Source organism: Oenanthe melanoleuca, chromosome 7 (genome assembly GCF_029582105.1).
Source record: "Oenanthe melanoleuca isolate GR-GAL-2019-014 chromosome 7, OMel1.0, whole genome shotgun sequence".
Taxonomy (NCBI): domain Eukaryota; kingdom Metazoa; phylum Chordata; class Aves; order Passeriformes; family Muscicapidae; genus Oenanthe; species Oenanthe melanoleuca.
The window spans coordinates 23,009,076-23,032,524 of NC_079341.1; the positions used below are offsets into that span (position 1 = coordinate 23,009,076).

Below are 23,449 nucleotides of genomic sequence, written 5' to 3' on the forward strand. Positions count from 1 at the left end.
AACTCTGCATTGTCATGAAAAGCAGGACAGTGCAAACACCTGGGGTCTGTTTGGGGCTGTTTGGTTTGGCTGATGACCTGGAAAAAAAAAAATAAAAAGGAACTAAAACTGGACATACAGAAAACAATCCAGGTTTTGGTTTTGTTTGGGTTTAATCACAGCAGTAACAGCAGTCAAGTCAAAAAGGCTGGCTTATGGTCAAACCCAAGGCTTCTTTTTGGTCCTTTTAGAAGGAAAAGAAATAGAAGGTTGTGGTCAGTTCTGGGGCCAGCTGGGTGGAGGGAGTCTGTGTGCCAGCAGCTCCACCAAGGAGGTACGTTTATGGCCCAATTTCAGCAAGAACTGGAAGAGCAGTGACAACACAAGCCACCAAGAGCCTGGCCATGTGGGACTGAAGCCTTCCACACCCACTGAACCAGAGATCCTGCTGGCTCCTGCAATTGGTGCTCAGGATGTTCATCAATCCCAGAGGGATCACTGAGCTCTTCCAGGCTCTCCCCTAAACACCAGCAGCTGCTTATGCCACTGAAATGTCAGCGCTTTGCAAAGCCCATGTGTTACAGTGTGGGACCCCAGACAGCCTGGGTCCACCTCTCAGGCACAGGAAGAGTTTGGGGTGACTTTTCACACACCCTGGATCACTAGTGGCACGTTCTTTTGGCATTGCTTTTGAGAGTGTGGATGTTCATTCCCTTTTCTTTCTTTAAAGATGCTCAATGGTGAACTTCTTTAGCTGCTCATCTCCCTGAATATCTTTGCAAGCTTGTTTTGAGGTCCCTTTGTGCTCCCAAGGAGAAACGTCAGTATTTCAAAGTTACCAGAATAAAACCTTAGTTTTACCTTTCGTTTTTTTCCAAGTGGTTTGGCAGCCAAACCAAAGGGAGCAGTCCCAAGCAGGAACCAACACGTGGATTCCATCATACTCCAAACCCAGAGAGTGTCACCTCCACAGCTACCAGACATGCTTGTGCAGAGCTCTGCCCTGACCCTCCCAACCTGGCAGGAGTGCTCCTTGACAGCTCTTCTTGCTGGATCAATGAATGGCAGGTTTCAGCAGGTCTTCACTGAGCCAGATAGGTCACAATAATCCTGCTAGCACCCTGCTGAAAATACGCACAGTAAATATGAGACCGAGCATGGGGAGAGAAGATGAGGCTGGCAGAAATGCAGCAAGAACACAAGGGGAAGACAGAAAGCACAGCACCTTATAGCAGGAAAATAATAAACTTGTTGGCCAAAAAAAAAAAAAAATGCAATGGGACAAAAGTACAGTGTTCTAGAGAGAAAAAAAAAGCAGCAAAGGAAGAGGGCAAGAGAGACCAGGATGAGCATGCTGGCCTGAATGCACATGGTCAGCATGGGTATAATGATGCATGTTTTCTTCTTGACACTAAAGAGATCCCAGAGGGCCCACAGAAGTCTTTTGCAAGTCAAAGGACCAAGCTCCTGACTGCTCCCAGGTGGAACAGCTGCTGAGTCATTCCTTACCCATAAGGCTCTCATCCCACAAAAATCCAGACTTCTGCTATAGCAAAGAGTATTAAAAAAAATTTTTTTAAATCCCAGGGAATTTTGCATTGGAGCTTTTTTAGTGTTTTCCCCATCCTAGCATCTTCAAACTAGGCAACATGTGGCACTGTCATCGTTTTTGCAGTGCTCATCACTAGAGCAACCAGCAAGCTGTTCAGTCTAAAGAACTTTCTCTCCTAAGGTACAGTCCCACTGCTGAATCTTCCAGGACCAAAGGATAAGCACGCCCAAGAACAACACACTCAGCTGTACCTGCCTCAGTTTCCTTGACTCCCAGGTGGAGCTTTTACTGTGCAGCAGAGGCTAAACTGTGCCTGGGGGCTGCAGAACCACAGTCTGGGAGGAATGAGATTAATTACATGAATAACAAAAAGCCGGATGCCAGCCACCAGCCCCCACCCCACACAGCTCAGCGGGATGCAGAAGGGAAGCAAGCAACTCAAAACCCAGAAGAGCTCCCAAATGAGGCCAGTCTTATCCTATTCCAGCTACAGACCTGCATCTTGGCCTTCTCAAGGGCCAAGAAAAGCCCTGCACATTTTCTTTAGAAAGGAGCACAACAGTGAAAAGCCCCCAGTAGGAGAGTTTTCCTTTCAGTCTGACCTGGAGCGTCCTGTGCATCCGCCACGAGGGCACAGCCACCGGGAGCCAGCTCGCCCGCTCGGGAGGAGAAAAGGGAAGTTAATTTTCGCAGCCAAAAGAAAATAGGGAGTTCGTTTCAGATGGTAGGAATGTAACCGTGACATTTAGTCACTTGCTATTTCTGCTTCCCGGCTATGCCTCTCCACGGGAAAGCCCCTGGACAGAAGCACCCTCCAGGCAGCATTGCCACATGTGTGTGCTCAAACTCTGCTCTAACCCCACTCCTGCAGTCCCCCCTCCAGGTCCTTGGGAACAGGGGCAGATTTGGGGAGATTCAGCTCGCTCACCCTGTGCCTTGGCTGCCTTACACTGATGCCTGTGTCTGTCTGGGGAAAGGGCAAAGCTGCAGCTCTGGCCCAAGGCTGCTCAGGGTCTGACCCCAGCTGAGAACAGCAGAGCTCCACTCTGCAGGACATCAGCCAGGGCAGGATGGCAGTGCTGCCCTGCATCAGCCCCTGAGCTGGGCCCAGAGCAGAGGGCACCAACACCACCTCTCCAGCTCTGAAATGCAGCTGTTGGCCTCTGTCACAATGGGGAAATCACCTTTGCTGCAGGCTGAGCTGCGATGATGGGTGACCCTGTCCCCCAGCCTAACTCCACCACAGGAGCAGCCTGATCTGTGCTGTCCTAGTCCCTGCCAGGCTGTGTCCTCCAGGCACAGGGCATCTTCCAAAGCTCTGAAAGGAGAGCAGCACAGGGTGGGTTTCACAAGCCCCAGGTACTGGTGTCAGGCAGTCAGGCCAGCTCAGATCACGTTTCAGGGATTTCCAAGGCTCAGCCCAGTGTGCCAGCTGCTCACAGGGACACCTCTGTCACTGTCTGACTGCACTAATTGCAGCCTTGCGTTGCAGGCTCTTTCTGCCACACAACCTACAGTCCATCCACCCACAGATATTTCTTGGGCAAAACTTTGGTAACTTCCCTCATCTGATGGGAGTCCACTGCTTCAACAGCAGAGTTGCAAAATCTTATTGCAGGCTGCACACAGGTTGTCAGGATGTGGTTTGCATGGCAGTGGGCAGCCTGTAGTGGGGTGTAAACACTCCCACAGGAGCACTCACACACTCAACACTGAGCTTGATATCTGTCTTAAACATGATGATGATAGAAGACAATCAAGATGCATAATTTAACTGCCAAAAATGCCATTTCATCACAGGATGCCATGGAGGAGATGTGCATTCATGTGACTATCCACACACAGGCAGGGAAAAGCAAAAAAGAACAGGGAAAAAAAATGCACAGCAAAACACAGACTCAGTTAAATATTTATGGGGGCCACTGCATTTCAATTACAAGCAGTTTTTAGGTCAGCTGAGACATTTTAGTTCTGCTAGGGCAGATCAGCTCCAGGGGACAAGATACTGCTGACAACGACAAGGCAGAGGCTCAACCCTCCTAGCACACCCCGTAACTAAGGATAAAAACAGATCTGGGCAGGGCTGTGCTTCCACTGGGCACAGCCTGAGCGATGGGACCTCCCTTCTCACCACAGCTGAAGCCTCAAGACACAGGACTGATGTACATAGACACCACTGTGGGTTTGTCTGCGCCCCCCCCAGCACTTGAGCCTCACTGCTGGAAGTCAGGGCAGCTCACCAAATAAAGAAGGTGCCTCTGTGAGCAGCCAGCAGAGCAGGCTGTGCTTTGGAAATCCCTGAAATCGTGGGCTGAGCAGTATCAGCAGCATGACGGGTTTCCATAGCACTGCTCCCACCTCTCAAGGCTCACTCCATACTCTTCTCCTAAATTCCCAATCTGTGCATCACTGGCTGTCACCTAATGTGACAGACATTTGGCCAGGTTCACCTGCTGCCCTGTCACATCTGCACTGCCCAAGTACTTTCAGTGTGCTCTGAATTTGCCAAGGTCAGTTTCAGCACACGCAGGACCGGCCGAATGGCCAGGAGTAAGGTAACAGATCCTTGAAACCAGAGTGATAAAAACAATAAACAGAAAAATGGAGGAAAGCAGCGACTGAAATCCACATTACTAGAACAACAGAAGCTTTCCAACCATCTGAGATTAGAAGAATATATGTCTGCATTTGCATTTTTTACTCTTTATACATTTTGTTAATGCTGGAAATTCTGTGTTTCAGTCTTTGTTAGCTCATTTGGCCATAGTCCAGGATGAGGGTCACAATTCTCAAGAGGACTGTGCAGCAACCAAACCACTCTGTGCCATGGGACCTGTAGGAACTTTACCACCTCACTGGTCAGCTTTCTCATGTCAAACTCACTTCATCCAAAAAAACAAGTACAAGCCTGGGTCACAAAGGTGGGGCTGAGCAGAAAGGAGGGGTCAGACTCAGAATGAGAACCCCTGTCCAACCACAAGTATCTGAAGCAATATTCATAAAGCAAACACTGGAATGACCAGCAAGCAGTACACCTGCCCTTACCAGCAGGGTGAATCTCAAGACAACATCAGCACTTCTAAAAAGGGATTAAAATAAAAGCACAGAGTCCATGGACAACATTTGTTTAAAAGCCATGTGAGAGGTGGTAAATTTCTGCAGGCTGACCCCCCACAAACGTAAGCAAGGGAAAATTATCAGCTCTGGGTTCCCAAAATATTTACTCAGTCTAACATTACTCTGACTACACTCGATCAAACATTTCCAAAGTGCCATGCCACCATAACCCAAGTGCAGAGCACCCTTTCACAGGAGAACTTCCAAGCACTTCACTACCACAAAAGCCAACAGTGTCCTTGCAAGGTAGGAAAGCCATTCTAATGAGGAGAGGAGGCTGAAAGTGTGCAGCCTTCACTGTGCAACATCCAGGGTCAGATCTGAACACTGCATCCAACTGAAATTGTGGAAATTATTTCGAAGCCTAGATGAACAGCCTAAACTGAGCAGGGAATAAAAGGCTGAGAGAAAACTGCATTGTGGAGCAGGCTGGGGTGTTTATGTGGCTGCAGTTGATCTAAAACTGGGGTTTAGATCTCATCTGGCCAAAAGCCCACAGCTTGGGAAGCACATCTGGTGGAGGATGTCAGTATACTCTGTGTGTTCCTTCATGAAGGCTTGGAATACCAGTTCTTATTTTTAGTACTATTTCCATTTCTTCATGTAATGAGTTCAGTGTTTCAGGCAGCCCTGGAGGAGCAGGAAGGACAAGTCCTGTAATAAAACTAATTAATTCATGTGGAATTTCTAGCCACTATTGTGAAAGTGGACAAATTCCTCACTTCTGAAAAGCTGCCCAAGTGGCCATTAATCTGGCTGTGGTCACAAGCAGGATTCCTGTGGCCTCCTGCAACACCCAAGCAGCCCCCGGGACAAAGCCTGCAGAAACCAAAGTGGATGTTTTTATTTCCTCACACCGACTCCCACAGCCTGAGTTTTACTAGACAAGATATTTGCTTCAGAGGGCTCCATGCCAAATTCTTCTCTGTGCCCACAGACCTACCATGCCTCAGTTATGTGCAGAGAGGTCTAGACCTTCCCAGACCTCCAAAGTCAGCCCAAAACAGGCATTTTGGCTTTATTCACAGCTCTGTAGACCAGCTGCTTCCCACCTGCCCACTCTTGGCCATGCTCTCAGCAACAGGTGCTCTGAAAGGAACAGGGTACCAAGTTTGTCCTTAATACATTACAAGTTGTATTCCCAGCACCCAGCTGGGTGTGCAAGGAAGCTGAGCTTTACAGGTCCCATCTGCAGGCAGTGAGAAGCTGGGCTCCTCCACAGAGAAATTCCAGGCAAGAATCTAATCAACCAAAATGTCTCAGTAATGCACAAGAATTAATGGAATCTGAAAGCTCGAGGTGACAGCGTCTGTGGGGTCTGGCAAGGACAAAAAAGGAGAGAATACACTGATTATAGTTACTCAAATCAACAACAAAATGACTCAGAATTCCCACAGTGACTGACCTGTAAGAAGGCACCATTTTGCCATAGTCTCACTTTTCTCTCCCAGTTCCAGCATTCTTTGAATTCAGTGGTGGATTGGTGGGTTAGCTTCTAATTAGTACCTGCACTGCTGACCCAGCATCCTGTCCCAGGAATGGCAATAGTCCCTAAACACCACTAGAAAACCAGATCTTCTGCTCCAGATGATCTCTGTAATAGTCTGTGGCGACCTGGATTTCTGCCTAAACAAAATCCTGCCCAAACCACCCCTGCAGAAGCCATGGAAGCAGTCCTGTTCATTATGGCCAAAAGAAGAGGCACCCGACCAGTTAACAACCCACCAGTCACCTCAGACTGAGCAGCAAGCACTCCTGAAGAAATGGATGGCAGATGCTCACCCTTTTCTAGTTAGAAAACAGCAAAGAGAAAACAAGGGAAGGAAGGCTTCCATCTCCTCAGCAAGCCAAGAGAAATTCATCAGCTTGGACCAAGTCTTCTACAGCTAGCCAGGAGAGCTGAGACCAGACTTCTGGCTGAGGTCTGACCAGCAACATCATACCGGGAAATCTTGCTGTAGTCTGGAGTAAAAATACTGGGCAAAGCTTCATGAATTTTCATTATATTACAGGACATGTAATCCCACACATGTTGTTATGCAAGTGAGTGCAGTGCACTGTGTGTCAGTGTTGTAGATATCCTGCATTACAAGGACAAGCTGCACGGAAGCACAAAGACACCTCTCTAAAACTGCCTCTGGCCAGTAAGGTGTTGAAAATATTATAAATTTCAAGGGCAGAGCATTAGAAATACCCTCATCCCACCTGAGCTGGTTTATCTGCAGAAAACAGTAAGAAGAAGCAGGGATTTTAACACAGTCCAATTCCCACCAGTGCTTTGTGTCACTCTCAATTACAGTCCAGAATGAAATACCAAGAAATCGTTCCTTGCAGCCGGCAGAATTAATGGGATCTTTGACTACAGAGAGCACCAGGCAGTGAACTTGCTCCCTTACCAGCCAAGAGGCACAGTGCAGCTTTCTTCAGAATAAAAGCTGCAATGTCAGAGGACAGTTCAAGGCTTATAAAAGTGACCTGATGTCTCCCAGTATTCCAGTCCATAACAAAGGCACATAATTCCCAATCCTTTCCTTTCTTAAGCGATTTATTTCTACCATAAGCTATTGCAACAAGAGACTTCATCTTCCCACTGATATCCCACTAAATGACATGTCTGGCAAAACACTGAGCAGAAATCAATCAATAATGCAATTACAAAGAGCTGTCAAATGCTGGGCTGCAGCAAAGCTCCGATAACTGAGCACTAACCCTTTTCTCCTCAGCCTCTGCCTAGGATAGCCATCACATCATGTGTTCTTGTAATTAGGTGTCAACTCAACGTTTAATGAGGTCACACTTGGCCAGTTTGTGAATGAGAAACACCTTCCAGCTTGCTGGCAGTGACTGCTGAAAGTAGGCAGAGATGTTTCAGTCAGATCCGGTCTACTGAAGGTAGTTTGTTTTTGTGGAAAGAATAGACTAGATTTGAAATCTGATAAATTGGCAGAAAACTCATCCTTCCAGAAAAGTGAAGATTCAGTTGGGTAAACTTCTTATCATGGCTCTGTGGGTCCAAACAAAGCCCAAGATCTGTGTGACAGAGCATGAGAATGTGCACGGGGAAGAGAGCGGCACATGGCTGCCACGACATCAGCTGAGTGGAATAATCCGCACAGTAAGTGCAAGGATTAGCAAGGATTTTTCCTTCTCTCACAAGTCCACAGCAGGACCCTGCACCATGGTCGGCCTCCCAGTCCCAGAGCACACTCTGCACCCAAAAAGTACCACTTTGGTGTATTGGTGCACACATGTACTACAGCTCCCTCCCCCAGGGACACACGGGGCACTAATGCAGCCCCCAGCACAAACCTGCCCCTTTTGGCAGATGCTAACAGTCCCAGAGGACAGGCTGGAAAGCCAAGCACAATGTGTTCAGTACGTGCTGCTAAAGGACATAGGATCACTGATTCCAGCAGCATCTCCCCAAGGGACAGCTGGGATGAAGATGGGTGGAAGCGATAGTGGAAGTGCAAGCAATTGCAATGGACTTGCATTTAATACAGAAAAGGTCTGCTAAGCAGAAACTTGAGCAGTTACATACCCACCCCAATACAGGGAAAGAAAATAGGATTCCTTATGCTTGAAAACTCAGTACACCACCAAGCTCATTCTGTAACAGAAATGCTTTATACAGCATCTTTACATTCCACCTTAACCTTCCTCCTATTCTGTCTGCTTGGAGCAAAAGATCCTCCCTGAAGGAGTCCCAGCAGGAAAGGCAGATGTTCCCATGCTCAGAAAGCTTAGAATTGTCCACTCCAAACAGAAATGCAAAAAATCCACCGAGGAAACTATTGTTTCTCCTAGCTCCACAGCTCAGAACACATGACCAGGAAAAGCAGGTACAGGAATGCTGCTGGCTGCTGGGATGAAATCCTGCCTTCACAAATCCAGTTGTGTTTGTGTACAACAGCAACAGCTGCCCATCGGGCAGATAAATTAGACCCAGATGATACTGCAGCCAGGTCTAGTACAGAGCCATACACAAAGACACCTCTCACATTCCAGTTTTCACTGTTTTGCCTCCTGAATTGTTTATCTCAGCTCAATTCCTGGATGTGGATAAAACAAACGACATGGACTTTCTCACAGACGGGGCTTCTTGCTGTTCCCTTGACAAATACCATACTCAGTGAGTATAAGCCTGAAATCCAGAGGAAAGGAAACAACTGCAAAGGGCAAGAAGGAAACAGATCATTTGCCAAGGGACAGCATGAAAACACATTTCTGCTTTGGGTCAGAGCCTTGAAATCTTCCCAGGCTTCCCTCTCCCTCCAAACCACTATTTTCACACCAGCAGCACTCCCACCATGGCAAACTCCAGCAGGACTGTGGCAGGGGGTAGCATTATTTTCACGAAGCTGCTGTACAAAGGTGTTATTTATTGCCTTAAAACTTAAAAGATTACCAGGTTAGCTCTTGACCAGACACAGCTGCTGCGGACAAGTGTGAAGATCTGGTCCACCTACTGGCAAAGCCCCAAAGGCAATGAGGACAGATGAGCTGTGTGGTTTTCTTGTTCACCCATCATCCCTACAGCTGTTACTAATTGCATTTGTCTTTTAATAACTTCTTCCAAGGCAAGGAGCTGTGCAGACATTCGGCTTATCCTGGGCAGAGCCGCTGTAGTGGCTATGGACATATCAACACACTCCTGTGGTTTGATTCTGGTAGTCAGCTTCCCTGGAGTGTGGCAATGCCCAAGTTTGCATAAGCCAGGCTGAAAGCCTGGTTGCTGCACTCATAACTAACCTCCCTCTTGCTCATGTGCTTCCAGAAGAGGATGAGGGGGACACTCACAGCCTGGCTCTCCTCTACTCCTCACCCACGTTTAGCAACACAGTACTTTCAGGACATCCACTGGTGCATTGGATCCACCAATGTGACTGGCAGGGTCAGAAGCTGTGGGGGCAGAAGGACAGATGCACACATGCACATGCAGATCATGACGGATGCTTCATTTCCTTATAAAAGCAGGAGAAAAGCAGAAGTCTTCCTGGCAATTCAGTAGAGATGAAAAATGCATTCATAGCATTACTGGAATGGTTTTCAAGTTGCTGTTAAAATTCCAGTTACATTATGCTAGCTCCAACCTCAGAGTCTTCTGTGTTTTCAAGCAATACATTAAACTGTCTTTTAACAGCTGCCTGCCAAGGGGAAATGAAGGTTTTGACATCTGACCTGTAAGGAAGGATGTGTGGCATTTGGAGCTACCCAAATAAGGATTTTAGTTGGATGCTAAAACAAGCTGTGTTTTTAACAGTTAACTATTTTGACGCTGTTTTAGTGTCATGGGAGTTCAAAGTGGAGACCCTGGTCAGGTGAGTAAGGCAACCCCAGCCCGTCAAGTTCAAGTTTGCTTGGAGCCACATTCTTTGCACAGCTCTTTTTCCCTTTGGAAAGGTTACTTTGCACTGGCATGGACTGAAAAAACACATTAGTTTTAACAAGTAAGTGAGATTCCAAAGCAGGACTCATTAGCTAGCAGTGGGTTCTGAGACATATCCCACTAAATGAGTACATGTATCCCAACAACAAAGTAATACTACAAACACAATTGAACTGAACTGGCAAAGGGAAAAAAAAAAAGCCTCTTAACTGGTCAGCTTTGAACAGTGGCTCAAGAACCATTTTTTCAGAGTGGAACAAGTTTTATTCCCAGGATCTTGTTTCCATTAGGAGAAAATACGTTCTTCAGCTATTCTCACAGCTTGGGCAAGACAATCTAGGGCATTTGCATCCTTGAGATCTGTCCTGCTCCACCTCTTAGCATAAGTTCCCACCTGGGAGCAGCACTTGGCATCCTGCTGGGCACCCTGCTGCACCTTGAGCCAGTTCAGGTCACTGATCTGACACTTGTTTTCCAGGGCTGGCTCACAGCAGGACGATCTCCCTGCTCTGATATAAGGTGAGAGCTGAACCCAGCAGAAGGGAGGGCAAAGGACATGGGAGCTGAGAGCTGCACCACCACACAAGCCCCTGATGCCAGCTCATTATGGCTGGAACAGAAGGCAGAATCCTCACCCTCTGGCTGAGATTGGAGGGGTTGAAAGAGCCCAGTGGTACCTAAAATGCCTCTCCAATCACACTGTGCCTACAAGACCCATAATACCAGCTTAGGCCTGCTTTGAATAGAAGGTGGCTGCAGGGACTGAGACATTTTCTGCCAGGACACACACTAACACAATAAAAATACAGTCCTCACTCTGCTCCCTGTGTCCTGGAGGACCTTGGGCACATCATTTACTCCATCTGCAAAACACTGTGATAATCTTGCAGAGGTGCTGAGAGAATAAACACACCCAAGACCAGCAGGAGCTCTGCGAGCTCTGTGCACACAGGAACAACCCTGTCCCCAGGTCAGGCAGTTCCAGCCACAAGTACAGGAACTTGTTACACCATGACCTGAAACAAGCTGCAGTGGAAAGTGGTCCAGAGGCACCAAAACGACCTCAAAGGCCCTGATCCCTGTAGATGCTGAGTCTCCACCTCACTCCCACCACTCAGGGGGGTTGATGCACTCACCTCCCCGGGGAGGGCAGACGTTCTCAGACTGATTTCCACAGACTGCTGCTATTTTGTTCCAACATTCCCAACATCTCCAAAATACCCAAAGCCTCTTGTGCAATGAGCAACATCCCTTGCTTCTTAGCTGCATGGTGGTTTATGTTACTTTCCGCCTACAACCATTTCAGGATTGGCTTTACAGACCTTAGTGGAAGACTAAACAATGCTGGAGCCATAGCAGGAGAATTTGCAGAGTTTTATTCCTTGTTTCATTTCGGCAATCCTTCTGCCTCTCATCAGGGACAAAAAAACTTGCCAACCTCTTAATTTAGGAATAGCACGAGCTCTGCATTCCAGTCCTGAATCAGCCAAAGGAGCCTTTTCAAGCTGGAAAGGGGAAAAAGGGTAAATACCTTTAAGCACATTTAAAAAGAAAGAAAAAAAAAAGCACCACAAAACCAACCACACCAAAAAACCCTCAACACCTGCTTTCTGCAGGCAAAAACTTGCTCTTGGGGCACTCTTGAAACTGGCTTAACATCAGCATTTGAAAGCAAATTCCAGTCCCTGCTCTTTTGGGTGCCAAAGTGCTTTCCCTGTCACTGCTTAAAATGAAAAGCAAACTCAGCTCCCTCATATATGTTTAGCAAGCACAGTGCAGATGGGATCAAAGATGAGAATCTAAAGAGAAGAGCATCAAGTGAAGCTGGCAGATTCGGATTTTGTTTTTGTTGTGGGTTTGGTTGTTTTGGTTTGGTCGGAGTTTTTTTTTTTCCTAATGGCTACAACAACCTGTTAAAAGTTTTGTAATCTGAAGAGCACAAACCCTTTTCTGGATGTCCAAGATCCTCTGCCAAGACATGCTCAACTGTGAATATTCCAGCTGCATGTTTCACATCACGCTGGCTAAGGATGTGCCAGTATTTTTATTATTCACCCCCTATGGATATTACAGAGCACCACATACATTATAGGGTTCTTAAACTCTGCTATTTATATCTGTGCGTATTATCCACTGAGATACAATCAAATAAATCACACCCATTGTAAAGGAATGAAGATAATCAAATCAAGCAAAATAGTGAGTGATGTAAACATAATTCTGAATTAAAGTCTGCAAAAGAAAAAAGAAGCAATAACTCAGAAAATCACCTCAGCCCATCACTGCAATACCCTCCACCCACACCAGCTTTTTGTAAAAGCATAAGCCTGGAAGTCAGTACCAAATTCCTTAAATCTAAATGCCTTTGGCTTCTTCTGGTGAGTCTAAAATCCATTCCCCTGACACTCATATTCTGTAATCAAGGAAGATTTTGCATCAACGTTGTTCTCCAGAGTCCTGGCTCTCCACAGCCCTTCACAGCTGGGCAAGGGAACAGGGACAGGAGTGGGGAGAACAGCAGTCACAGCAAAGCAGCAGCTCGAAACGTGCAAAGTTCTTCGTGCTGCTGTTTTTTCATTACTCTGCTCTCCCCATCTCTCCTCATCGAGCAGAGCAGCACACACAGGTACCTGGAGCAGCACACACAGGTACCTGGCTGCATTCCCATCCTCATGGAGAGGGAAGCCAAGAGGTGCAGCCCGGTTCAGAGCACTTTTAAATAAAGAGGGAAGGGAGGGAATTCAAAGTCGTGCTGCTGAACTAGTTATGCAAACAGGGTCAAGAGCCCAAGTCATAGCCAGGGGAGCAAACCCAGCAAGGCAGCAGAAGGCAAGGACGGGTGCTGGCTTACGAAGGAGAAAGTGCTGTTTTCTATTTTCAGAGCTGGTTTGTCAATTCTTAACATCCCACGGAAAAGGAAAGAGCTTGCAGTGGATCGCACGGGAGAGGAGGCATTAATAAAACCCAACACTGCTGCATCGGCAGCCCGAGGAGCGCTCCCTCCCACGGCAATCACAGCAACAGGTCCGGAGCCTGCTGGCGTCCCTGTGCCCGGGGCTGCGCTCCCCTTGTCCCGCTCCCAGCCCCCTGAGCACGGTCCGGAGGGGCCAGGACCCCACGGGAGCCGGCACAGGTCAGCTCATCCCCAAGGTGGGCTCTGCTGGAAGGGTGGCCGCAGGAACAGGTTCCTCACATCGCAGAGTCCCCGCAGTCTTCCCCCTTCGCACCCGGCAGCACACGGTCCTCCCACACCACCTCTCTCCGTATCTTTGGGACATCCATCATCCTTCTTTTCCACCAAACACAAATCTGAACGTTCCCTTCCCTCTGCTCCCCAAAGAACTCTCCCCATCCCCTAGCTACATCTCCCCAAAGTTCACTCTTATCTGTTCCCATGGTGGGGTTTTTTTCCCTGCCCCCTGGAGCAGTCCCTGCATTCCCCTCCACCCCGTTACATTCCACCCCTGGCGTTCTTGTCCCATACCAAAGAAACCTCTCTAATCCCCGAAGTAATTGCACCCCAAATATCCCATTTTGCCCATCTCAGGGATGCGCTGATGCTTTGCCCCCCCTCCAGCGCCCCTCTCTCTCATTGCTTCCCTCTTTATGCTTTCCTGGACTTACTCTCGCTCCTCTCCCGCAGGGATCCCCCTCGTCTGCGCTCCCGCGGGGTCTCTCTGCCCCGGGAGGACCCCCTTGAGGTCACCCTTTGTTCCCGAGTGCGCGGTGTGCAGCGCCCACCTGTCCCCGGTGCCCGGCACCCGGTGCGCGATGCACGGTGCCGTGTCCCCAGCGCCCCGTCCCGCGTTCCCGGCGCGCAGTGCCCGGTCCCGGCGCGGCGCAGAGCGCTCGGTGCGCGGTGCGCGGCTCTCGGCTCGCCCTGCCGGACCCGCCGGGGCCGCTCACCTGCGGGGCTCCGCTCACCTGCGGGGCGCTGCTCACCTGCGGGGCGCTCGGCGCTGGCGCCGTACTCGGCCGTGTCGCGGCGGCGGGCGCAGGTGCCCTGTCCCTGCACCAGCGCTTGCAGGGGCAGCTCGGCGCCGGGGTCGGGGTAGCAGCGCAAGCCGGCGGCGCAGCGCGGCGTGTAGACTCCGCACGCCTCGGCCTCCAGGCGGGCGCACACCGGGCAGCAGCCGCAGCCCGGCTCCCGCACCAGCTCGGGGCAGGGCGGGCGGGCGGCCGGGGGGCAGGCGGCCAGGCGCTCCGCCGTGCAGGGCGGGCAGCGGAACAGCACCTCGGGCAGCGCCGGCCCCGCCAGCGCCAGCGCCGCCGCCGCCGCCGCCAGCAGCAGCCGCGGCCAGGCGGCCCGCGCCGCGCCGCGCCCGACCCCGCCGAGCGCCATGGCGGGACTGACGGGCCGCGGGCCGGCAGGTGGACGCGCCGCTCGGCCCCCGGCGGGGCGGCGCGGGGCGGGGAGCGGAGACGAGCGGAGCGGAACCAGGCGGCGCGGCGCGGCGCGGCAGGGCACGGCACGGCAGGGTACAGCACGGCACGGCAGGGCACGGCAGGGTACAGCACGGCACGGCAGGGTACAGCACGGCGCGGCACGGCACAGCTCGGCTCGGATCGGAGTCGGGCTGAGCGGGGCTGAGCGGGGCCGGGCGCGCCGCGCCGCCGCTGGGTCCTAGAGCCGCCCCCGCGCCCGCCCCCGCTCCCCCGCGGGGGTCGGGGCCGTCCCTGCCGCTGCGGAGCGCGGACCGGACCGGAGCGGGCTGGGCAGCGCGCACAGCAGTGGGGTGACCCGGAGAGGAGCTGGGGAGTGTGACCCGCACGGGCAGAGGGCCTGCTGCAAGGAGACAAGGGATGGGGTCTGCCCCGCTGAATGCGGCGGGACCAAACGCGAGGGGAGTCAAGAGCCGCCTCACAGAAACACCTTGAGCAGGGAGGGATGGAGATCCCACTCCACCAGTGCTGCCTCACAGCAACACCCAGGGCTGGCTCAGGGGAACGGGGTCATCTGCACACCCCCAGAAACGAGGGGAGCTGGGTTGGGTGAGCGACGGCTCACGCTCAGTGCACAGCCACAAAAGTGCCTGGCACAGGCAGCCGCATTTCATTCAGTCCCGGTGCCACCATGGCATGGGGACCAATACCTCAGGGACAGTCCCAACACCCAGTGGCTCACCAGATGTTGGTCCTGGGAGCCACCATGCCTCCATGGGAACAGGACCCTGCGTTTGGGTGAGACCTCTTGGAGACCCAGGGCTCCAAGCCCATAGGGATGCGCCATGTCTCCAGCCTGGCTGCCCACGGGGTGTTTTGCCCTCTGATCAAAGCTGTCTGCAACTGACTCAGCGCCTCCCTTGTGGCATTTTTGGTCATGAAGGTGACCAGAAGTGGGGTACAACCAGAGGCACGGAGACAGAGGTCTCTGAACTTTAGGGTTTTGGTATGAAATGCCCATTTCCAGCTCTGTCATACTCCTTTTCCTGCTGCTCAACTGCCACAGGCTACACAGAGGATTTTAACTACAAGGGGTATTACATAGAGATGACTTTTTTCCCATAGTAAAAAAATAGTAACAACGAAGTTAAGGGAATGCAACTGAGCTAATGAAGCTGGAAAACTCAGTCAATAAGCTTGAGGGGTGTATGGTTAAAGTCAGGCATTGAGGCAGCCTGAATTCCCTCAGCCACGGGAGAAATGACAGCTTTGGAGCATTTAAAATTTGCTGGTGTAATTTTTTCTTGTTCTAGTTTTAGTTTTTTCAAATTAAGAAAAATGCGGAATGCTGCTGTTGACAACTCGCGCGACACAACTTTTGGCACAGGATTACTCACAGCTCTGGAGTTATACAACAACATGTTTGTTTGTGAGATTGATGACTGCAGGGATGGTTGATGGACTGCAGCGTTCAGCACGCTCTGTGAAATCTGTGATACGTCCTGGGACTGAGTATACAGTCCCATCCCAGTCTCTGGGTTTTCCCAAACAATAACTCTGGTTTTATGAGGGTTTAATCAAGCATGGTCCCTTTCTCTGGCTGCTCATCACGCTGCAGATACCTTGTCATGAGGAGCTACCCACTTGCTGCCATTTTTAAAACACACCATTGTTTGTTTGCACCTTGCTTAAGCTGGACACTGAATTTAACCAGCTTTTGAAAGTATCCAGTTGGTTTTGGGGTTCCTGTGGCAGGAGGAACTTATTGCTCTGAGTGCAGCGTCTCTGAAATTCCAAGCCAACAAACATGTTCCCCTGAAAACACAAACAAGCAATGGAGAGATTTTTATTCTGCTTCAGGTTACAAAATGTCTTTTTATATTACAGAACCCAAATTCTGGGCGACTTGAGAAAGTCTTTTCCAGAAGACAAAAAGAAAAATAAATGCAGTAAAAAAGCCCAGCACGGGATTTGCCATTGTTACTCCCACAAATCTCAAAGTGGGAAAATGGGATGCACAGCCTTGCATACCAGCAGCCCTTTTAAACAGATTTCCCAGCAGATGTTCAATAGAAAATGGAGCAAATTATTTTCCCTGCACACTTACAACTTCTCGGGGATAGCGGGAAGGAGGCTCTCGGTACCTTTTTTATGATCTGCTGTTGACTTCACTAATGACTCACATTTGTTTCCAATGAGATATTTTCATATGACTAATGAATCTATATTTGGAGGCGTAAGAGGGTTTGGCTAATTATCTGTTGCAGTCAGTTAAATATTCCAAGTATTCAAAGTAGGTTTTCTTCCAGTGGCAAATGTTATGCCCTCACAGTCTGTCTTCTGGTGCTTTAAAAGAGCCCAGAACTTTGACTCGCACCAAGCTGACATCTGGGTTTCTGCATGTGTAAGCACAAGAGATGGCCTGAACTTAATTATACAGCAAACCAATCCTGCGTTTTTTAGGTGGCCAAGAGGTCATTGCCCAAGGGACGATTTAAACCCGATTTTTCAACACGCACTTGATGCTTGCAGCGGCCCATTTTGCTGGGGGCATTTACTGGGGTGCCATTAATAACTCCTGGCAGGGGCAAATTCCTTCTAAGCACCGTTGTGTAGGCTGCTTGTGCACAAATCATTTTTCCACAGGGAGGGCTCGAAATCTGATGAGAGAAGGGAAGGTAGAGAGGAGGGGGAGGGAAGGGGCTCCGCTGGCTCAGCTGCCTGAATTGCAGAAGGACATTAAACATAATGATCCTGTAGGGAAAGAAACGTGCGCAGCTCAGATGTGGGAACGAGCCAGGATTTCCTGCTCATATGCCTCTTTAGTAGGTGCTCAGGCTGTTCTCCTTTTTTTATCGCCGTCATTTTCTTTGTCTGCCACTGAAGCAATAACACCGGTGCAGATACAATGGATCAGATGTTCCCCCTGCCCCTGCTGCTGCAGCCCTGGGCTGGGAGACCTCTCTGTGCTGCTCTCCAACTCCAGCAGAACAATAAAGAAGATTTTACAGCTGTTGTGGGGATGGGGGGAGGCGGGGAGGCAGAGGGAAACAGCTTGAGTGCCCGTGGCCAGCTATAATTTCTCCAGTGGGTCTTTGCTGACAGTTTTAGGATTAACAAGTGAGCTCTGTTCCCAAGCATTTACCCCTCTGGATAAGCTGGCCTGTTTGTTCTCAAGGGTTTATTTTACCCTACAAAATATGGCATTGCCAAACAGATGTAGGTTTGTTCCTAGAAAGGCAAGTTATAGCTGGAGCTGCGTCTCACACAGGCTTTAGCCCTTGGAATTGTTTGGAAATGCTACAGTATTCCTCCGACCCTTTTCAGGGCAGTTTTTTCCCACAGACGTGCTGGTTGATTCTTTTATGGCTCTGTCCTTTGTCAAGGATGAATTAGGAAAAATAAACTCACAAACAAAAAGTGGAGGCCCAGCACGGAGATCCTCTTGCTCTCAATGATTAAGAAGTATTTTACAGCTCTGAGTGTGTGGGGGGAGAAAACAAAGTGCCCTTCTGCCTTTTTCTTTCCCTCATTTTTTCTTCATGGGTAGTGGGGCACGGGGGAGGGGGTGAAAAAAAAAAAAAAAAGTCAAGAAGATTAAAACAGTGTTTTAATTATTTTTGAGGTCCTCCTTTTCAGTAGACTGACACAAAGTGCTTTATGGTGGGTGCTGGAGGAAGTCTCCCGAGTCCCAGAGCTGGCATGGTGAGGGGCAGGTGATGATGAAGGAGAGGCTGTGAGGAGGAAGGCTGGGATTGGTGTATTTGGTCCTCCATTTTCTGTTTGTGAGTTTATTTTTCCTAATTCATCCTTGACAAAGGACAGAGGAGATTCAGATTCCTTCTCCCTGGAGATTCAGCAAAGTTTGGCCATGAGTAAAAGGTGCTGGGAGGTAGGGGTTGCCTCTGGCTCACAGTGAAGCACATCAGAGTGGGATGACAGGGGGTCTTCCCTCCTTCATCCCCATCCCTTCCAGGGTGCCAGGGGAGCATGAACCAAGGCCAGAGTTGGTAGCAGGGGCAGAAGGAGCTCTGCCCTGCCCTCTGCCCCTGCAGGGGGATCTTTACTCCCCCTCAAAAGGAACACTAAGCCTTCAAATACAGCCTATTGGATCCAGCCAGGGAATTGACTCTCTTTCCTTCCCTCCACATCCCCAGGACTGAAACTTAACCTGCCTTCAGCCACCCCAGTTCAGTAGCTTTGTTCATTGAATTGGGGTGGTGGGTGTGAGCTCAGCAGAGCCCTGCAGGGAGGAGGGAGGCACTGGCAAGACCCTCTTGTTCCATCCTGCCCACAGCTGCTCCCCAAGGCAATCACACTGTAAACAGCAAGCTTTTGAGGGAATAAACAAATAGCCCAGAAATGAGTTCCCAGCATCACGTCTTCCTCGTCAGGGTTAGGTGCCCAGGGGTCACTGCATACCTCACCTGCACTGCCAGAGTTACACCTGTGGTTTCACATCAGCCTCTTGTACTTCCACCCCGCTCCAAAACTCATCAGCATGTTTCACACTTCCATCAGCACTTGTTCTCTGGAGCCTGGCTCCTGTGCAAGGGGCTCAGTACTCCACCAGCTCCTGCAGCTCTGATCCACACCCTCAGCTCTGATGCTCCACAGGTCACACTCAGAGGTAGGTCTGGACCTGCCAGATGCCCCAGGCACCCCTCTCCATCCCATATTGTATTCCCCAGGTGCATCAGCACAGCCAGAGTTCAGATGTCAGCAGAAGGGTCAATTATAGGCCACTTTATTTACATTCACCCTATCTGAAATGTTTTTAGAGCAGTCCTAAATGCATTATCTTTGAGCCTGATCCAGTAATTATGAATGCTTTGGAATGGTCCAGGCTAGTTTGTTTAGGTTTCTCCAGCACTGATTAGAGATTAGCAGAGCTAAAACCACCCATTAGCTGGAAGGCATAAAGCAATAGTGATTGTCATGCTAAGGGGCCAGGTGCTCGGTACTTACCCATCTCCAGGCACCACTGCTCTCCAGCAGGGCTGCAGGGGAGGGAGGCAGGGTGGCACAACTTTGTCTGGTCTGCAGCTGCCATGCCCAGCAGAGCCTTGTGCACTGGGACACCCCAGTATTCACTCCTCACTCATCACTAAGCTTCCCTCAAAGATGCTTTCATTAATTGTAGGTGTTTAAAACAGTTTGAAACCAAGCAGCTGACCAGGAAGAGGTAAGGAAAAAAAGTTCAGTAATGACTTAGGCAGATCAGGCAGAGTGACTTGGCTTATAGGGATGATAAGGCAAAAGCAGAGGGGATTTATGTGGATAATGTCCTTGATTTCTGCAGGTACCAGGGCTAATTGCTTTTGGAAAAGGACCTGGCAAGGAGATGTAGCTGAGAGAGGGGAAGGAAGAGCCAAGGTAGCAGTACATCTTTGCAGAGATATTCCTGCTTTCAACAAATCTCTGTTTGAAGTGGACCTTGGGTGGCTAAAGGATCTGGTTTTGTACACAGCTTCTTTATTACAGTTTCCCAGTGGCAGTTCTCAAGATATCAGCAGAAAGTGACTTGATTACAAAGATCCTAAATGCTTAGTGGCTTTCCAGACATCACAAAATTCCAGCTGTAACTTAGAGGGAATGGGGAGCAGTACTGTTCATATTTGGTGACTAACAGCCCTTGCTTCTTACCTGAGGACCTTCTTCTTTTGGCCTCAGAGACCTTCCCTCTCCAGACCACTCAACCATGATTTCCCTTCAGTAGTAGGAATGCTCCTGAAAACTCACATGCCTGGGCATAAGAGCCACCACAATCCATACACCTACTGAGTATTCCAATATAATCCACGGTTTCCATGGGGATTTAGATCCAAAGATAAAAATTAGATTAAAAATCCCTTTGTTTCAGTGTGTCCAGATGCTAAAAAGTCCAGCTTCTTGGAGAGGGCTGAGACAGCCTCCCAGGCCCTGGAATAGCAAATGGACAGTACCCCCCTGACAGATATGAGAACCCAAAGATCGTTTTGACATTTGCATTGACAGGCTTCCCTCGGTGCCTGGTACCCCTTGAGCAGGGCAGCGGGATGAAAGCATTTCAAAGCACACATAGATGCTTAAGAATTTTGTTAGCAGCATCAGCCAACATTTCCACTTGCTTTGTATTTGCTGTTGGAAAAGTAATAACAGCTTTGGAGAACCTACTCAGGAGAGAAAACAGCTCTTTTCTAGGCACCATGCTGGGATACTGCTTTGAGTAACAACATTGCATGCAGGAATGGAGTGGAAAGGGGCTGCAGCCCCAGGGAGAGCAGGGATTGCTTACATGAGTCCACAGAAAGTGCTTGGATGGAACAGGATGAAGGAAAGGAAAGTGTAGTGTGACTATGTATTAAGAAAGGACTCCAGCTGCTGGTCTCTAGCTGCCTATGTCAAAGCCTCCTCGGGGAAGTAACTTTATTCGTCTCATGGGACACATAAAACAAGTACTGGAAGAAACACAGGGAACAGTCGTGTTTTGGCTGGGGCAAGACAGGCCATTCAGATCTTGACTCAGAGCACAGAGCTCTCCTAGGGCAAGAGAAGTGTTTGAAGGTACACTGACATTTATGTCTAGCACAAAGGAAACCCCAGCACGGAAAGTCCCCTGGCTGTTGAAGAACAGGAGCTGCTCCAGGACTAGGGAGCACACAGGATTGCAGTGCCTTTAACCCCCTACCAACTTCTTAAACAAGAATTGCTCCAGTCCCATTTCCCTGGCTCTGGGTCTGCACCTCTCTGGTCTGACTCATTTCTGGTATGTGGCCAAAGCAGAGGAAGATGGACCCAAGAGCTGAGGGGACAGAGCATCTTGCAGGAACAGGTCCTCATCCTACAGCTCCCCAGGACCTAGATAAGCTCTATCCCACCTTTGACCTTCTCAGTAGCAGAGACCACTTGTAGGGGACCTTGTGGCAGCTCCAACTCTTCCCTTCTGCCTCCAGACAGAACCCCTTGCCCTCTTCAGCAACAGCACAGGAGAAAGACTGAGGAACCAGCCCTGTATAAAAGTGTGCATGGGCCAGCAGAAAGGCATGGGGCCCCAACTCACAGTATTTAAGCATATGCTTTAAAGTACACTACCTGTCAGGACAGGTGTGGGAGGGGATGATCTGGATGATCTCATCCCGGGGTAGCACAGTGAGCCCTCCTGCACTGGTGCAGCCCTGCTGAGACAGCCAGGCAGCCTGAGACACTCCTACAGCAGCGAGTCTTTCCATTTCTTCAGTGTGTGTGTATGTACCAGCCTACGAGCACAAGCACTGACATGCAGCCCACAGGCAAGACCCCTTCTGCAGCATTCTCTCCAAGCATCACTGCTGGTTTCTGGCTCTCTTCTCTGGACCCTTGCTGTGACAGAGGAGGAGCTGGACTAACTCTTCACTTTCTTGCTGACGTGGACACCCTGCCAAAGAAAAGGCATGACTAAAGTAAGGAGGTTGGGCCACCACTGCCCAAGGCTGTATATTCCTTCTATCCCAGGAAAAGGTCTCCTGGTAACCCCACAAACCAATACCTGCAGGAATCCCCCACCTAAAGCAAACAGCTGCTGTGCAGAGCAGTGTTCAGCTAGAGACTTAGAGCTCCCCTTCAGAGCTGGAGAAGGTTGCTCAGCATCTGTTCTGATCCAGTTTTGAGTGTCTTCAGGGGTGGAGATCCACAGCCATTCTGGGCTAAACCACTCTCCCCCTGAAATTATTTTCTTTTTATGGAGACAGAACTTCCCTCACAGCAGCTTGTCCCTGTTGTTTCTTGTCTGTTTGTGGTACCTCTCTGAGAAGAGACCTGCTCCATCCTCTCTGAACCCTCCCTTTGGAGAGTCAAATACAGCAATTGGCTCTTGCCTTCACTTCTCCACATTGAACAAACACAGCCCACAGCCTCTCTTCATCACTTGCCATCACATGCTAGTAATTAACCAGACCTTTTATTAAAGATTCTTGTATCTCACTCAGCAGTAGAGCATGATTTTAGGTTTATAGCTCTGTGTCTATTTCCAAGAATATTTTATTGGCCTGATGTACAAAGATGCTTAAACCTTAAAATGAAGTAATCTCTGCTGCAGAGCACAGCTTGCTAATTAACCCTTCACAAAATCATTACAGCTAAAATCTCAATGCATGAGCAGTTCAATGGAAGGGCAGGGGGCTTTTAGGAGGATAGCAGGAGGGATCCAGATCACGGGTTTGCCCGGACACCAGAGCTGCATGAGCCAAGCTCTATCCTGTTGCTTTGAAAGCAAGCAGACATTAAAGCTGAGGACGCTCCCACTCAAATAAACTAAATTTGGATTTTAGGCACAGCCCCGTTCTGCAAAGCAGATCTATAAAAATGTCACTGTGGTACATCCTGTTTATTGTCTCTCACAGATTCCAGATGAAACCCACCCCATCAGAGAAAGCTGTTTTCTAATGAGTTTTCTGCAAGCACAGGTTCTCCTCCCTCACCCACAAGCTCTAAAACAGAGGGCCCAAATCTGCCTCCCCCAAACCCTATGCAGTACCCTGGCTTTAGGGATATTCACCCAACCAGAACCTGATCCATTTTCTGGATCCATGCTGGATCCATCCTTCTACAGCATCCAGCTCTCCCTCCTGTCACTCTGTCCCAGTGGGTACTGCTGGTGTGGCTACAGGGAGGAGCAGGGAGCAGTCAGCAGCAAACACACCCTTCTCTAAGGCAATAAGCCAGTTACTCACTCTTTTACCAGTTATTCACCCTTTTACCTCTTTTACCTCAGCTGTGAGCTGGGGTAAAGCCTACTTACCTTCATGGCTGAGATTTTCCAGAAGAACCTGAAAGAACAAGGAGCTTGTGCACTACAAGCATTCAAAGAGAAATGAGTATATTATTTCCTTCAACATTTTTAACTCTCCCAGCAAGTACAGCCCAGTGCTGACCTTTTACAGGAAGAAAATGCACAGCAACTGGTGTTGGTTTCCCGCAGTGTCTTTTGAGAGTTGAACCACATTTTAATTCCCTTTGATGAAGCACACACACTAACTTGTGCTGAGAACAAAGAGAGAGCATCCCAAAAT

The 23,449-nt window shown here is 49.5% G+C and overlaps 1 protein-coding gene across 2 annotated transcripts in view; it reads right to left on the reverse strand.

The window, feature by feature from the left end:
* The window catches only part of IGFBP2 (insulin like growth factor binding protein 2), a 56,766-nt gene extending 42,235 nt beyond the window's left edge, over positions 1-14,531 (reverse strand). The window contains exon 1 of one of the 2 annotated variants that reach the window (XM_056496242.1): positions 13,962-14,531. In XM_056496242.1, the coding sequence (XP_056352217.1) occupies positions 13,962-14,379 (418 nt within the window). In that variant the 5' untranslated portion in view covers positions 14,380-14,531. The remainder of the gene's footprint in view (positions 1-13,961) is intronic. The other variant, XM_056496240.1, reaches the window with a different exon arrangement.
* Positions 14,532-23,449: the final 8,918 nt, after the last annotated feature.